Source organism: Leptosomus discolor, chromosome 2, assembly GCF_034619465.1.
Source record: "Leptosomus discolor isolate bLepDis1 chromosome 2, bLepDis1.hap2, whole genome shotgun sequence".
Taxonomy (NCBI): Eukaryota; Metazoa; Chordata; class Aves; order Leptosomiformes; family Leptosomidae; genus Leptosomus; species Leptosomus discolor.
The window spans coordinates 121,783,747-121,801,507 of NC_141392.1; the positions used below are offsets into that span (position 1 = coordinate 121,783,747).

At 45.2% G+C, this 17,761-nt stretch overlaps 1 protein-coding gene across 7 annotated transcripts in view; it reads left to right on the forward strand.

Moving 5' to 3' along the window:
• The window catches only part of RUNX2 (RUNX family transcription factor 2), a 222,479-nt gene that overhangs the window by 54,840 nt on the left and 149,878 nt on the right, over positions 1-17,761 (forward strand). For 4 of the 7 annotated variants that reach the window (XM_086461652.1, XM_086461653.1, XM_086461654.1 and 1 more), the window contains 2 exons: positions 8,966-9,255; positions 16,916-17,072. In XM_086461652.1, coding sequence (XP_086317778.1) covers positions 8,966-9,255; positions 16,916-17,072 — 447 coding nt within the window. Of the gene's footprint in view, positions 1-8,949; positions 9,256-16,915; positions 17,073-17,761 lie in introns of those variants that run through there. The other 3 variants (XM_086461656.1, XM_086461657.1, XM_086461659.1) reach the window with 3 other exon arrangements.

The window sequence follows — 17,761 nt, forward strand, 5'->3', positions numbered from 1 at the left end:
ACTGTCTATTTTAGACATAACATCACCCTTTACTGTAGCCTTCCACATAAAAGCAGCACAAACAGTAACATCTCTAAGCAAGCATGAATGATTGGCTTGCAGATTCTTTACCAAAAAGGGAGTTTATTTACTCCACACAGCTCATAAATTTCCTTAGAAAAACTATCAGTGGTAATCTACATGTGGTGTTTAGTAAATAGAGCTTTCCTCTCATTCCCTCAGTCCGTGTTCTTCAATTGTCCAAAACAGTGGAAGATGGTTTTCTCATGCCTAAAAATACAAATTATTCTAGCTCTTTTAAACAGAGTGGAAACAAAGAGCTGGAAGGTTTTAGATATTCTTCAGCAAGATGGGCATTTAGACATGGAAATGTGAAGGGATAAAGTGAGTAACCCGAAGTAGCAAGCTACCTAAAGGCTTGCCTCTGCTTCTCTTACGTGAAGCAAGACCTTATTCCATGAAGGCTTCCATTGCAATCCGTGGAACTGCAGACAGAATAAGGCTTTTCTTTCTTTCTTATTGAGGAAGGGAAAAAAAGAAAGAGGGTGGGATCTGCCTTTTCATGTAACAGGCTTTTATCTGCTCAAAAAATCACGCTAACCTCGGGGTGCCAAGCACAGTATGTTTGAAAGTATTCCAAGGAAGGGAAGAGCTTCTCTATCTTCTCCACTACAAAGGGAAGCTTGGTAGTAATGAGAGCTGCCGTGGTCTTCCAAGAAAGGCTTTGCATCTGCTTCACTCCCTCTGAGGACCTCTTAGTTGTTCCTCCTGGATACTTCCAGGTTATGGCTTTCTTCTTATGGTTAAATTAGGAAAACATTTGAGTGACTGTCTTCACGATGAGTTTTGCCATGAAAGGACAGAAGGATTTCTCCCTTGCTTTTCAATATGTATGCCTTTAATAAATTATCTAAATAATTGTAAGATAAACTAGAACAGTTTTTGGTATTACATCACGTAAGCTCCTAATATCATAATATTCCTAATACTCAAGGTCAGAGACTCTTACTCACATTTGAATGTCTAGTGTTAATGGGGAAGATTTTAATTACTCACGTTCCTTCTAGGGCCTGACCAGCATTTGAAACAAATAGTTTACAACTTATCATACTTATCACAACTGAATTATGAAGTGTGTTATGAAAAAAAGTTCAGAATTTGTACATGACTATTTTTTCTTTTCTATCACTTCAAAACAGACTATTTAAAAAAATCCGTAGAGAATTTTGACTTCTGAACTGAGAATATAAGCCAGATTTCAGCCTGTAAGGAATTTTTATGGTTGAATTATAGACTTCTAAAAGACACAATTTAAAACTGAACTGCTGACAGTCATTCTGATCATATTTTATAAGCTACTATTAACTAGGATGAGACCATAAAGGAGAAATAGATCCCATATCTATCTGCTGACTCTAGGGTTTCTTATCCTTTCCTCTAAAAGAGTGCAGCCTACTGTCAGGGAGAATATTGGTCAGACTAGACTGACTACAGATCCAATCCAGTCTAGCAAGCCCAGTGCTGCTATGGAGGCTTTGCAAAATTTAGCTGCCAACTACTCCATCTGTACTGAGCACGCGCAAGAAAAACCTCAACAATTTTCAACAACTTTTAACTTGGCCAAGTTTGGGTGGATCCTTTTGGTCAAGGGTAACAAAAGGAACTTATCTGATTTTTCCTCCTACTTAGTAAAACTTCCCGTCCCAGCTCCGAAATAGATATTGGGATGATTCTAAGAAATGTTAAACTGTTGTGAAACAATGTGTTTTCTCTTAATGCCGATCTTAGAAGCAGCAGAAGTATTTCTGCTGGAAGTTTCCAAAAAATTCAGCTTGAGGCAGACTCAGGATTGAAAAGCTCATCCTGAACAGTTAAAAATTGGCAACGTTATGTGAGTGAAAACAAGGTCTTACATTGGAAAGTGGTAGACAAGCTTAACTGCAGATACTGCTGGCAGCTTCACCTGTAATGTTTTTCTGCCAGATCTTTGTCTTTTATTACTAGAGAGAATCGTTCCTGTGATGTCTAATGTTTTGTCATCTGCTCTTATGGCTTGTTTTTGGACTGGTGGTGTGGTCTCCTGCGACTTGGCTGCCAGTTCCACAACAGTCGACTAAGGGATTGATCCTGTGTCACGCCCCACACACCCAAGGCCTTAAGGCCGCACCTAACGTGGGGCTATGCTAAAATGTGACCAGGATGCTCAGCATTTTTAGGATTACATTATGTCGTATCATAAATACGATTATGTTCTTGATCCTCTGGTCTGGACTGACTATACTTGGTTCATCATTTGAATGAATTTTCGGGAAAGAAAGGGCAAAACCAGAGTGATTTTTATAGTTCCTCAAGCAGTTGGTTTGCTATGTCCATTTTGTTCACTCTACATTTGCCATTACCATATGCTTTCTTCTTCTATTTCGCTCCTGTAGACCACACCACCTCTTTCAATGATGTATGTTTTCATCGGTTTTAGAACCAATGATCACTATTTGGTGTTTTTCTACTGCTTCAGCTTCAGTATTCATGTCATTAACAAAGAAACTGCATTATTTTTATTTTTTTTTTCTGCCATTCATGCTATTGAGAATAATTTACAATGGGAATCCTCACTGTTGCAACACTGAGAAAGTAAATGCAAGGATCTGGTGGTGTGCTTGTGGTTGGGAGCATTGAAAACAACTTCTCCCACTCGAGACTGACTTACAACTTGTAGTATCTTCTGTGTGAGCTTTATGGAGCTTGTATCTGGCCAGAGCGCACTTCATTAGTCTCTTAAAAACCAGCATGCAAAATTTAGGGACTCTGCAAGGTTCCAAATGTATAAACCCTGTTTAATTACAAACAGTTATACCACCCACTTTCCCCACAGTTAGTCAAGGGAACCAGTTTTCATTGAGGTCAATAGAAAAAATAACCGTGAAGTTTCTGGCACGTGCTGGTTTTATATATGCTAAAAGAAGGAGAGAGAGAAAAAAATAATAAAAAAACCCCTAAGCTCTCAATTTTTAGCCTTTCTGTCTCTAAAACAATGTGCTGATTTTATCTGAATTAATTCAAAGAAAAGAAAACACGTTTTTTTCCTCATTCTGAAGTTAGTTACACAGAAGTTGGGAGGAGGATTAATAGAAAGGGACAAAGTCAGCCTTGCCATGAAAAAAACAGTTTGTCCCTAACTGTGAGGACCCTAATGACTTTCTACAGTTAATTTTTAGTTTGCATGTTGCAAGCAAAAAAAGAAAAAAAAAAACAGTAACATTTACTTGAAAAAGACAGGCCATGCGTTTTCCTAATCGTGCTACACATTCAGGTTTTTACTGCCAGAAAGCACAGGCCGTACTTTCTCTTTCAAACAGTTATAAGATGACAAGTGGGCCCACGTTCCTTTCCTTTGCAATGATGACATGGTCATTTGCTGCTTTAAACCTCATTGAAATACATGCGATTCCAATGGGGCATAAGAGGTTGTAGACAGGGAGGGAAATGGGAGAAGCCAACAGTAGGACCGAGACCTAGGCTTGCAGTCCATGCTTATTAGAGAAGCAGAAAATAGATCATTGAGGGGAAAAAAAAAATCGGAAGCAGGAACTATTTATTTTGTTGTTTGTATAACGTGCGTTTCACTGCGTGCCGTGGAAAAGCCGACAGTTTTTCAGTAGTGCCACGGCAGGTTTCTTACCAGCTTTTAGAATTTTTCTCCTGGTATTACTGGCACGCTTTACAGACGCAGAGCCCTGCTAATTTTTGGACTCTGAGAATTTAACACACATTTTTGTATCTCAAAAGGTATATGGCAATAGTTAGTACCCCATTCTATACTGAAGGAAAACTTTCTAAAAGGCTTGTCTGAGGTCACCAAGCAAGTCAGCATCAAATCCTGAGACAGAACACAGGAGTCTCGCTCCTGAATTCCTACTGAAAATACTGTAATCGTATTTATTAGGGAAAAAGTAATATTCTCAAGATTGATTTTTTTATGTGATCGTTTTCTAGCCTGTCTTTCAAACCTTTATGCTTATGTTTGTATCGGGGACTATAAACGCTAAAAACTCATGCTTGGTGCTGAAATATTAAATGCTTTTGACTAATTTCGGGACACAAAGAATCTTCTTTTATCTGGGCCATAAATCAATGGGGCAGGGCCACAGTAGTTAAACCATAGCAGTCCATAGTCTGACTGTGAATGCTGTAGTTCCAGAACTCATTACCACATGCCCACTTAACAGACCAAATAACATGCAAATCTAGAGTTACTATTTGTCATATTTAAGAAAAAGCAAAGAATAGTTGGGCAAACAGTCAATTTACAACCAAAGCGAAAGTAAAGCGCTGCCAAGAGACACTGGAGCTTATCTTGCCCCTGCTGAAATGAATGGAAATTTGGGCAAAACCTCTATCATTAAGCTTACTTAAGTTCGCACATTTTGGCTCGATGCACATTTTCACGAGTGAATAAAAAACTTTGGGAAGGTAGATGTTGGAAAGAGAATATTGGCAAGTCCTTAACTATAGTAATAATTGCTGACATTGCTGTAGTCGCTCTGACTAAAAATAGCCAATACAATAACAAACCCAGTGAAACCATTCATTTATTCCTGTTTCACAAAGGCTATTTACATATACAGAAAAGCTCAAAATAAATTCTCTGTTAATTGTATTTACAGCACATTCCAGCCCAACAGACTAGCATCGAAACTATTTAGGGAACATCATCCAGGTTAGAATCTCTCAAATCTAACAACTGTTTTTCATCTTGGGCATACAAACAGGAGCGTGCTGGGCCCATGTTTTATAAATGTGATGGCATCGTTGCTCTTTAAAACATTACCTTTTTGTCCGAAAGCAGTATCATTATGGCTGTATTCATAACAAAAAGTGAAAAAGCTAAAAGACAATTGAAATTGCAGCAAACATAGCCGTACTAATGAAAATCCTATTTTATAAAGTGGATCCGAAGGTGTTTGTTAAGACATAATTTGCCCTGCAAGTACATTTTTTCCCTAACCTCCTACAATTCTCTAACATCTTAAAATATGACCCATTTTGCAACCGGTGCTAAAATTCCGAGAAGTTCTGAAATAAAACCCGAGGAAAGCCGAGCAGCAGGGTTGCTCTCCATTTCAGCCAAATCCAAGCCAACGTTCCAGATTATATATATATCATAACATAAATTACTTTTTCTGAAAAATCCCATCCAGCTTTTATGCAGGTCCGTAAACGTTACTGGTACTTTTATTAATTTGTCCATAACCGTTTAAATAAAATTCTAGTGCTCTGAGCTGTGATCTGTTCCAGGCTGTAGTAAGTTCCTGTTAAATGTGTCAATGTTCAGCAGAAAGATATTTTTGCACAGAGACTGAAAATCAGCTGTGCCAGGTACCTGAAACTTTTTTAGGGCATTCAGTGGAAAATTTTATTTCAACATTATAAATAACCATGGACTATTTTAAGTGACCTTACACTGGTAGCTTCCAATAACTTACTTAACTTTATCCTAATTAACTTTTTATTTTATTTTAGTAGGAAGAGAGGAGACTGTAAAACTTTTAGTATGACTAATTAAAAGTGGAAATGTATCTTCTTGTTTGAAATAAAATAAATCATGATTGTCAGGCTTATATAGTGTTTGGATATAAGACAACCTCTTGCCTTCTTTCTAGCACCTTTGGAATGGCTCTGATGGAATGTATTTCCCCCGCAGCTAAAGGGGGGGGGAGCCAAAAGTAATTTGAAAAAATACGTTTTCTCTATTGCAAATACAGCAAACCAGAACTTCTGAATATACTAGTCCTTATAGGTGATGAGTAATTGTCCTTTGGAAATGCCTGTGGCCACTTTGGGGGAAAAGCAGACCCCTATGGTTGTTGGAGAAGCGGGGCGAGCCCAGGAGGGGTTTGCGGTGTTATCCACAGCGGTTGCATTTTCACAACGGGATAGAAAATTTCCACAGCACCGCCAACATTGGACCAGGAAAAGGAAAAAAAAAAAAAAAAAAAAAAAAAAAAAAAGGGGGGGGGAAGGAGGGAAAAGGAAAGAAAAAAAAAAAAAGAAGAGGACACCGATCCCTGCGAGGCAGTGGGTCAGGGGCTGTTACTCCCCATTTTAACCGTGGGAACGACGGAGGAGCGGAGGAACAGCGGCAGGGGCCGGTGCCCGCCGCGCCGTCCCCGGCGGGACGCGCCGGGCGGGCGGGCGCGGAGCGGAGCGGAGCGGAGGCGGCAGCCGCGGTGCGCGGAGCGAGAGCTCTCCCCTGTGACCGAACATCAGATCTTTTCTTCTTCTTCTTTAACATCCACGAAGGGCAGGAGCAGCGCCGCAGCCTGCCTGCTGCCTTGGCCCGCACCTTCCCCCCCGGGCAGAGCCGGGGGTTTTGCTCTCATGGGGGAAGGGGGGGGGGGGGGGGGGCAGAAATTTGGCGGGAGGGGGGGGGGGGAAGGGGGGCAAGAAGGCGGCCGGGGAGTGCGCGGTGGGCAGCGCTAGCTGAGGACGCGGAGGTTCCGCGGGGCGCGGAAACACCCGCGGAGGTGTCTCTTCGCCCACCCCCAAACACACACCCACCCACCCCGCCCCCCCCCCCCCCCCCCGTGGGTACGTGGGGCCGCTCCGCCAGGCTTTTCGCGGAGGGGCAAGGAGGACAAACCTGGCTTTTCTGCTGGGTCAGGGTGCCGGACTTGGGGTTTGCGAAGGCTGCGTAAAAAGGACACATCCGCACCCCCCCTACACACCCCCACACCCCCCAAGACAGACGGACACGCAGACAGACGGACACACCGCCCCGAGTCACACACAGGCGGCGAGCAAGCAGCACACCCGCAGCGCCGACTTTTTACAAGAAGGTGGAAGTAGCAAAGTCGAAGTAAAGCCTTAGAAATTAGAGGGAGGGTTGTGATAGGTTGTTATCTGCGCTGGGAGGCGTTTACACTTTTTTACTATTGGGTATGTAAATTGTTTTTAATAAGATCGGCCCTTTTTTTTTTAAGGGAGAAAACAAACCAGACTCCCTTACCTTAATAGTCTGAAGGGGGTTTTATAGCTTTCATTCATTCAAGGAAATGGTTTAGGCTTTAGACTACCAGAGACTTAGCAAAAAAACCCCTTTGGCACCAGTTTATTCCTACTTTTTTTTTTTTTTTTTTTTTTGCAAACAAGATTTTTGTTGCTTTTTTATTTATTTTTTTTTTAAACAAACAAGCCCAAAAGTGTTAATGGAAAAAACCCGGAGAGAAGTAGAGATCCGAGACGTTCTCCTGCTCCCCCCCTTCCCCGTCCCCCTCCCCGTGGGTGAGAGCGACTTAAAGCAAAGTTTCTCCTCCTGTGGGGGATGCACATTGTTTTATTTATTTTGAAGGCTGCAGAAGTCTGAGGACTGAAGCACCACGTGCTGCTGACTCTCATCAGCATAATGATCGCCTTAGCCAGAGAGTCCTGTATATATAAACCACAAAAACCTAATCATTAGAAATCCCAGCCTCCAAAAACCACATTCAGGACAAAAAAAACTGTGGCGTTTTTTTTTCGACTCCTTCATCTTCCCCGACCTCAACTTCTTGGGACCCAAAAGAAGTTTGTTGGTTTTGGTTGCTTTTATTTCTTTTTTTTTTTTTTTTTAAAACACGATTTTTCAGAAAGAAAAATAACTCAAACAAACCGACGTTTTAATGATTTTTTTGCTGCTGTTGTTCACCAAGGGCGGAAAAAAAAAAGAAAGATTTTTGTTAGCCTGTTCAACTCAACGGACTTGGATCCAGCAGCGACTTAATTAAAGGACCGGACTGCACCAAAGCTGCCTTTTCCCAGAATTTACTTGCTCATATTTTAGAAATCAGCCTAAGGAGGGGTGTTTTGGGGTGTTTTTTTGGGTTTTCTTTTCCAACTATGCTCCCCGCTTTTTCGTCCCTGGGAATACGAAAGTTCAACTTTTCTTAAGTCCTGATCCTCCCAAAGGAACCGGCTGAAGTCTCTCTTTTATTTTTTAGTCGTGTGACTTTCCTCCTCACCCCAGCAACCTCAATAACTTTTTTTCCACGCCGAAATCGCTTCGGAAGCGCCTTTTTTTTGGGGGGGAGCTCACTTTTCCCAAACCCCTTCCCGAGCTCCCGCTTTCTGAAGCCAAAGGCAATAAGCGGGGGAGTCCAGCGGCTCCTCGCCTCTGTCCCAGCGAGGCTTTTTATTTGCTCCCTTTCTCTCCTTTTTTTTTTTTTTTTTTTTTTTTGGTCCGGAGGAGGAAGATTTCTTCGGAGGAAATCGGGACATTCCCCTGAACCCCCCCTCTCCGGCTCTGAGAGCTACGCTCCTCTTCTGGCCGCCGCCAAAGAGCAGCAGCCCAGGAAGCTGAACCAGCAGCGAGTTTTACTTCTCCCAAGACAACCTTTTGAAAATCCGAAAAGGAAAAGAGCTCGGGGAGGGAGGGGAAGAAAAAGGAAAGACATTCAAGCACTTGAGGGAAGAAGCGGTGGCTAGAAGGAGGGAAAAGAGCAGAGAGACTGTGCAAGAAGGAAGGAAGGAAGGAGGAGGAGAAGCAGCCGCGTTTTGCAGCTGGGCAGAAGCCGGGACCATGCAGTTTCCAGCCGGGCTTTGCTAAGAGGGGCAGCCCCGGACCCCACAGCCAGACTCTATCTTCTCGCTGCTGCAGCCGCCCCCAGACCGGCATCGCCCCCCGCCCCGTCCATCTTTCTTTTTTTTAAAAAAAACCCCAAAACCAAAAACAGACTGAGATTTTTTTTTCCTCGTGCGTTTAATCTGCTCCTTTTTTTTTTTTTTTGCCTGACTTGCTTTTTTGCCCCTTATCCTCACGCCTCCACTTTTTCATTCACCCCTTTTTTTCGCTATATATATATTTTTTTTTTTACAACCCCCACCCCCCACTACACGCCTCCTCCAGCGATCCCCCTACCGCTCCCCCCCCCCCCCCCCCCCCGCCCCCCAATTCGCTAACTTGTGGCTGTTGTGATGCGTATTCCCGTAGATCCCAGCACCAGCCGGAGGTTCAGCCCCCCCTCCAGCAGCCTCCAGCCCGGCAAGATGAGCGAAGTCAGCCCGGTCGTAGTAGCCCAACAGCAGCAGCAGCAGCAGCAGCAACAAGAAGCGGCGGCCGCCGCCGCCGTGCCCAGGCTGCGCCCCCACGATAACCGCACCATGGTGGAGATCATCGCTGACCACCCCGCCGAGCTGGTCCGCACCGACAGCCCCAACTTCCTCTGCTCCGTCCTGCCCTCGCACTGGCGCTGCAACAAGACCCTCCCGGTGGCGTTCAAGGTGAGACACCCCCCGCCCGCAGCCAGCGCTGCCCGCCGATGCCTCCCCCCCGCGCCGCGCCGCGCCGCGGCCGCGCTTCCTCCCGCGGAGCCGCCTCTGCAACCCCCCGCACCCCACCCCACACCCCACACACCCCCCCACCACCACCACCACGCCGGCCCGCAGGGGCTTCTCTGCGCACCCCCACCTACACCCCTCCCGCACCGGCCTCTAGTGTCTCCTGTGCTCCCCCCCCCCCCCCCCCCAGCCTGTAATGCCTCCTGTGCCCCCCCCAGCCTGCAGTGCCTCCTGTGCCCCCCCCCAGCCTGCAATGCCTCCTGTGCCCCCCCCCCAGCCTGTAATGCCTCCTGTGCCCCCCCCAGCCTGTAATGCCTCCTGTGCCCCCCCCCCCGCCAAGCCTGTAATGTGTCCTGTACCTCCCCCCCCCCCCCCCAAGCCTGTAATGTGTCCTGTACCTCCCCCCCCCCCCCCCCCCAAGCCTGTAATGTCTCCTGTGCCCCGCCAGCCCGCAGGGGCTTCTATGTTTCTCCCCCCCCCCCCCCCCCCCCCCCGCGTCCTGCAATGGCTCCGGTGCCCCTCGCCCCGGCCTGCCGGGGCTTCTGTGTCCGTCCACCCTTCAATGTCTTCTGTGCCCCCACCCCGGCCCGCAGGGGCTTCTCTGCCCCTCCGGTCCGGCAATGCCTTCTGTACTTCCCAGTGCTTCCCCCCCCCCCCCCCCAAAAAAAAAAAGTCTTGCAGAGGCTTCTGTATCCCGTCCCCGTCCTGCTGTGCCTCCTGTACCCCCCTTCTGCAGTGTCCCAGTGCTCCCCCCGTCCTGCTGTGCCTCCTGTACCCCCCTCCTGCAGTGTCCCAGTGCTCCCCCCGTCCTGCTGTGCCTCCTGTACCCCCCTCCTGCAGTGTCCCAGTGCTCCCCCCGTCCTTCTGTGCCTCCTGTACCCCTCCTCTGGTAATGTCCCAGTGCTCCCCTCGTCCTGCTGTGCCCCGGGTCGCCCTCCCCGTCCTGCAGTAGCTTCTGTGCCCCCCTCTGTCCTGCGAAGCGTCCTCGCCCCCCACCGCACTCCAGTGCCTCCTGTGCACCCCCCGCAGTGCTTCCCATACCCCCCCACCCCCCCTCCCTGTCCTGCAGTGGCTCCCTTGTCGTCGTCCCCCCCCCCCCCCCCCCCCCGTCCTGCTATGCCTCGTGTGCCCCCCGTAATGTCTGCTCTGCCCTCCCGCCTTGCAGTGCCTGCTCTGACCCCCTCACCCTTGCAGCGGCTCCGGTGCCCCCCCCCCCTTGCAGTGCACCCCTCGCCCGCCTGTCCCGCCGGCACAGCCCGCACCCCCGGGAGCCATCCCGTTATCTCCATCCCCTCGGGGCAGTGCCTGCAGGTGCCCCCCCGCAGGCCCTGGGCACCCCGTGCCCCCCTCAGCAGCACCCCTGGAGACACCTCCTTCCCCCCCACAGACCCTCTCCTGGGCTTTCCTTTTTTTGTGTGTGGTGTTTGTTTTTTTTTTTTTTTAATACTGCTTTCCCTCCCTGAGGAAGGGGGGAGTCACCCATCGGCCGGAGCTCAGTGTGGGGGTGCAAAGTGGGTGCCCTCCCCCCCCCGTGGGTACCCCTGCCTCCCTTCCTGCTCCCGGGAGTGGGACTGGGGGATTTAGGGTGGCTTTGAAGCATGCTGGGGGCAGGGGGTCAGGCTTGGGGTGCTGGTGTTGGAAAGAGGGGACTAGCTACCCTAGAGGCAGCCCGGGCTGCGATGGAGCTGGGAAGGGGGACACGGGGCTCCTGGGGGGGCCGCGGGGCCCCTTCACTTCTCCTGGTGGACAGGCAGGGAAGTGTCTGGCCAGAAGACACTCTCCTTGGCAGGGCTCGCACGTTTAAATAATAAATACCCCCCCGATCCGCACCGGGGATGCTGCTTTTAATTTTCTGTCTACATCCCCACGGCGTGCTAATGAGAGGAAAAGATTTTTTTTTAAAAAAACTGTACTAATAACAACAATAACGGCGTGCTTTAAAGGAAGCCGTTTTCCTCCCCTAGCAATATTTGAAAGCGTTCCTCCTGGAGTTTTCTCTCCCGTGGCCTTTGGTAGGGAGAGGCCAATGGCTGGGGCGTCCCAGAACACCTGCCTGAGGGGGGCACGGGGTCAGAGCCGGGGTGGGGTGTCCCTGTGAGGGGCTCATCGCTCCCACACCCGCTATGTGAAAAATAATGCTTCTGGAAAGCGGGCAAAAGGTAGAAGAGTTTGGAAACGGTCTCAGCCAGCGCGTTTCCAGAACGTCGCCTTGTTCTTGTGTTTCCCGGTTGCTGGCTGTGTTATCACGGCCGTTTATCTGTGAAAAAAATTAGTAGAAGTGGTTAAATTAGCTGGTGTTAAAGTGACCGGTGATAAAGATGAAGCTTTGCTTCGAAAATGTTGCAGGGGTGCAGATGAGAGTTGACTAAAGCGCCCTTGCGTGGGGGGAAGCAGCTCGCAGAGCCTGGAGGAACCCTTTGCACGGGGCCTGCTTGCGCAGGTCGTGATGGTCGGACTAAGTAGAAATGGCAGAAAACTGGGGTGTCTTCTGTTTTCGTGACTCGGCGTAGCACTCAAAGGCTCTCTGGGTGTGGATCACGGTGATTCTGATTCACAGGGGCTGCAGGGTAGGGAGGAGGAGCTTTCAGAGAATTGTGATTATAATTTAATTGAGCGTTAGATTAAGTTGGTATTATAGTTACTCTTTATAGAAGGGACACGAGAGCTCTTACATTGTTGTACACGCATTGCAGTTTTCATTTGAAATGTCTGAGCCTTCTCCTACCTTACAGCAATTCAAAGGATGCGGTCAGAGTTCATTAGAATAAGGGAAAGATCTAAACTAAATATTAAAATATTTAGAATATTATTACAATGAGAATGCTTACGTGTGATAAAAGGATAGAAAAAGGTTTAGAGCATTTCCCAATCTTTCTGTGTTCACAAATACATATTTATATATGTCATATACTTGGGTCCTATATTTGATTGCTGACAGGGAGGTATAGATCTGACCAATTTCCTGACACATCAGGAGTCTGCGTTGCCCCTTGCACCCTTCCGCTGTGGGTGCATCTCTGTTTTCACATGCAACATGCGATGTGTACTTTTTCTAACACGCCAAAGATATATACGCCCTTATTTACTGGTAAATGAGTTTGAGCTGAGATAGTTTTGACCACTTTTAAAACTTCATTTAATTTTTCAAGTGTAACTTGTGTAGCTCTCCAGTACTTTTAGACGAAAGAAGCTGCATGTATCATACACCGAAACACTTGACTGTGATGTAACAGAATGGGAATTATCTCTGGAAAGAAAAAAAAAAGACAGATTTAGGCTATAGAAATCTCAGCTCAACAGTAACTTGAAAGTAAAATAGCTCACAGAAAGCACACTTTTTGAAGTTTTATTGGCAATAAATAATACGTTGATGATAATGTTTTGAGTGGTGTGTTAAGTGTGTCATAATTCTCTTGCAGCGATCTCTAGTTAAAAAGTACTTGGGATATAGCACTGTTTTGATTTAAAAAAACAGATATAAATCATATGCAGGAGAGGAAGTATGGTATAAACAGGGCTGGGTTTGATTATAATTTTTTGAAATAATGTTGGCTTAGTATTAGATTTGAATTCTAACTATTAATATTTACACGCACTGGGGAGGGAGTCCGTGTTGAGTGTACTAACTAATAAGATTGTTAATGCAAACTGGGTTTGTGAGGAAGAGGATTAGAGATATACCTATTAATATACTTCTAACTTGCTGGTGATATTCCACCATAAAAGAAATAGATACTGGGCACCCGCGCCCAAATCATACTCACTTCTTAATAGCCAGCGGTACTTTATTTGAGCAGAGTCGTTGGAATTTGGCCCTCTGTTTCTGTGTCTGCCTGGGAGATTTTACTGAGAGTCATAAAGACCCAAATTGCCACGTTAGATGTTACAAGTGGCTTCTGTGTGATGCTGATAGTAGCAAAGAGTTTTAGTGGACCTAAAGGGAGGGATAAAAAGAGGGACGTGAAGTTTAAAACCTCTCCCCAGTAGCACCACAGTAGTTAAGGGTCTGTCAGCATTTCCACTCCAATTCCACTTCCACTCCCCAATTTTCAGAGTTTATAACTCAGCTGTTTTAAATAGCTTCAAGCTGAAACCTGCTGTATAAATTGTCAGCCCAGATGTATATTTTGAAACAAAAAGTAGTGCAAATCAGTTATTCTGTTTTAAGTTACAGAACATTAAAATATTTTTAATAGTATCAGATGCTCTTTTGGCAATCTCTGGAGAAGGCATCCTCAATACGGAAGATTTTACATGGAGAGGCTGTTAGAATTCAGTGTTCTGCAAGAAAAGTTGTTGAAGTGGTAGATACCAATGTTTGGGAGGAATTAGTTAGCATGTACTCTATCTTTTTTTTCGAAACAAGCATTTTATTCTGCAGAAAGTCTTAGTACCTGCTGTTGTATAGTAGTTTTGCTTCGTACTTCTGACTTCCGTCTTTAGGGTACATACTTTGGCCAGTTCAAATCCCACTGGACTGAAACTGGGCAAACAGTTGCCTAAGCAGACGAGAATTGTGTTATTTTCAACTTGTTCGAATTGGTTTGGTTTTATTTTGTGGCTTCATCTGACTTCGTGTACCTTTTTGAGCTTTAGTTAAAAAAAAAAAAGCAAAAGCAAAACCTGCCTTTAATCATCAAAATGTGTAGGTAGTTTAATATGGAAAATAAAGATTTTGAAACAGTAAAGATATTTATGTTTGAAGAAAAGGTGAGGAATGGGCACTGTTGGTACTTTTAATCTTTTCTTTTTTATGCAGTCCTTGCTCATTTCACAGTGCATTTACAACCCTCTTTCTAAGAATATGTAATTAATTTTGGATTGATACATGGCATAAATTACCAAATCAAGGTTTATGCCAGCGGTCTTTCAGTATGTAAAGTTACTTTTCAAAAATCTCAAAATGATGTGTATTTCTCCAGATTTCAAATTGTATCGCAAAGCTTTTTTCTGACCGGTGTTATTATGTGTGTGTGTGCAATAGTCTTCTGGTATTTCATGGCAGAAAAGTATGAAATTATGAAAAGAACAAGTGTTTTACTTCTGTTGCATACCAGGGGAGCTTCCCATGTAATAGGGCTTCCTTTTATCAGCCAAAGTTTTTATTTTCACCTCTGATTTCAGTTTGCCTTTTCCTTCGGTCTTCTCCAAATGAGACGAACAGCGATATTGCATCACACTGCATCAAAAAGCCGGTGCATTTCAGTCATGATGCAGTTCTTGCTCAGGCGCTGGCAGCCCAACGACTCCGGCAGCAGCACGTGCAGGTTTCGGCTCATGTCGAAGCTGACAAATTGAACTGACATCGTCGAGTGGGAAGGGTAGGGCGGGAAGCTCTGAACAGCAACAGGGGATGGGGGGGACCTTTTTAGAGGTCGTGCTCCCTCCTGCCCAGGTGTTGCACGCTGTACCCGTGTTCAGGAGACCGGGTTGAGATGGAGAAGTGATGCCGCTGCCTGCTCCGTGCTCTGGTTACCTAGAGAGAAAGAGGTGAGCTGAGGCTGCAGTTATTTCGCTCCCTCTTCCGAGGCCCCTGGCAGACTCACACTTCCTCCTGTGCTCTCGACTTCTTTGCATTTCTGGAGTTAATGTGATTTTTTTTCTGTTTCGTGAGATATAAAAAGCATGGGTTGCAACTCCCCTGGATGCTAATGTGCGTAACACGACTGTCCAGAGATAACGTGGGCTATTGCAAACGGGGAAGGGGGTGTTTTCTAAGTAGTCTCAAGCCCCATGCTTTAGAGTTTAAGCCAATATCCTTTCATTAAGGGTTAGACTCAGCTTTATAATCTGTTCAGCAGATTATTATTTGTTATCTGATTATTATTTATTATTCCTTACACCTCGCTTTGAAGCCGTCAGACCTGGTTGCTGTCAGACCCAAGGCAGTGAGCTAGTGGGACCTCAGATCTTATCCACAGCGGTGGTTCCTGTGTTTTTATGTTCAGGGGCGTTCATATCGCTTTAAAGTGAAATCTTTGCTTGGTAGACAGAGACCTCACAGTAGTTTGTGGCAAAACTCGGTTTTCAGTTTTGGGTGCTATTACCTGGTGTTTTATGGAAAACAGAAAAGCACCAGGGTAGATCCTTTTTATACAGCGTTTCAGCTTTGCTTTCTTGTTTCTAGTCAATATTTCTTTTAAATAAGACGAGCTATAATTTTCAATAATATAGTCTATTCTAAATATTTTCAGATTTTGTATGCCTTTGTTAGTAGCTTTCATTGTTTTAGAGGAACATTGTACAGTGCACTGGGCACATAATGCTCTCCCTATATATTCAGAACTCCTCATTCTTTCCTCTTAATTAATATTACAGTGCAACCTGCAATTATTAGTTTCAGCCGGGATCATTTATGGGAAAGACATTTCAAGCAGGGCTTCTGACAAAATGTAATATATATTTCAGCAGACAGAATAAATTACTCTGAATAACATAAAAAGTCATATCTGACCCTGTAAACTGGGAGAAACTGCAAGGGGACAGACTTTGTATCTCAAGATTATTTTTTTTTTAAGTTTGAGCTAGCCATGCAATATTTCTGACTCTGTTTTTGTTATAAATTTATTTTCAGCAGTTGTATTAGCTAACTGGAAAAAGGAAATTACTTTCTTGATACTTTTGTGGACTTTTTTGCCCCATGTGAAGAAATACGTATATTTCCTTCCTAATAACTTAGTATTGCTGTTTAACTTTTTTACTTTAAAAAGTCAGTGGAGTAACACTGTAGGTAACCCTGGTATTTTGGAATTAGAAGGCAATAGCTGTCTGCTCTGTGGCATTTACCTAACCAGATGTTGGAGCACTACACAACTACTGAAGCGTAAAAGTGAGACTATCAGCTATCTGAAACGTAAGGAGAAACACTTTGATATCTTCTGTTCACTCATCCTGGAATTTTGAGGGAGGTATCAGCGCTAACCACATGCGACTCTTACGAGCGCTATGAAAATTTACATGCCTGCAAGGAAATACAGCCTTTGTTTTATATTGCACCTGAAGAGTTTGAATTCCAGCCATAAAGTGCTCCATCGCAGCAGCGTGTTGGGTGGAGAGCTTTGCTAATGCCCCCGGTGCCACTCCTGGGATGGGTAGATGGCAGGTTTCTCTCTAGCTTGAAGTCTGAGGAGCTCTGGGGTAAGGGTGATGGGTGCACCCAGCAAAGAAGTAGAACCAAATCTGGGGGAGAAGGCTGCTAATAGTAATTTCTAACTTTCCATTTCAAATGCGTTCCCGCGTATAATTTATGGATACGAGCCATGCCTCGTGTTTTCTCGCAGCTCACTGGTTGCTAAGAACAAAGTTGGCCTTCAGGAAGCGTTAAACCATACACTCTACATAAGGATGTTGAATGTTTCTGAAGAAATGTGACAAAGAAGAAACTCCCTATTAGGCTATGAGAAAGGGAGACAATACAAGATGTTTCTTTGTTTGATGTGGCACTTTGTTCTGTGTTCAGCTCGTACATGACTCTTCACCACAGTGGGCCGGAGGAGCTGCCACAGAGCTTCGTAATGAGCATGGCAGCCTGCAAAGCTGGGACGGAGACACGCGTTTTCAAAGTGTTGCTTCACGAGTTGTGGTTGTCTTCCCCTTTTGACAGGTGGTGGCCTTAGGAGAAGTGCCTGATGGGACGGTGGTCACTGTCATGGCTGGAAACGACGAGAACTACTCTGCAGAGCTGCGAAACGCTTCTGCCGTGATGAAGAACCAGGTGGCCAGATTTAATGACTTGCGATTTGTGGGCAGAAGTGGAAGAGGTAGGCCGCTGCGTTTTCTGTGTCCGTAGTGAAGTAAGAACAACGTCTAGACGTAAAAACTTACTTTGCAATGAAATTCTGATTAACCTGTAAATAAATTGCTGTCGGCCTTTCATTTGGAGGGATGAGTGCATGTTTTATTTGCAAACTTCAGCATTTGTGCAAAGCAAGTTAAGAGCTCCTCCTAAGTTTTTCTGACTCCTCATGTCTTCGTACATTTTTATGAGACACGGGTTTTGAAAAATGATTCACAGAATACCTCCTTCCCTATTTTAATCACACAGCAAAGGTAGAAGGAAATGGGGGTATTTGTGACCTGGGTTATGTGGAGTCACAGAGTGTATCTCAGGCCATGGCAGTGAGAGATGGAGAATTCCCTTTAGCAGTAGAGCTGCTTCTGAAGTTGTAAAAGACCTATAATTAAGGGGCTTTTGCATATCACATGTGCTATAGGTTATATTCTTTAAGAGCATACATCTTTAAAGGCTTACAGCTATTGGTGGAAAGCTTTCTAGTGACTTCCCTGCCCTTTACAATCAAACTGCATATGACCTGCAAAAATAAGCCATAGTTTTCTTTTAAGTAAACTGGCTCACTTTTTATGAATTCCTGGTAAGCTTGGGCTTGAACTAAGTTTAAACTTTACTTTAAATGACAGGGTAACTTTCAATTATTATTTTTTACTTTTT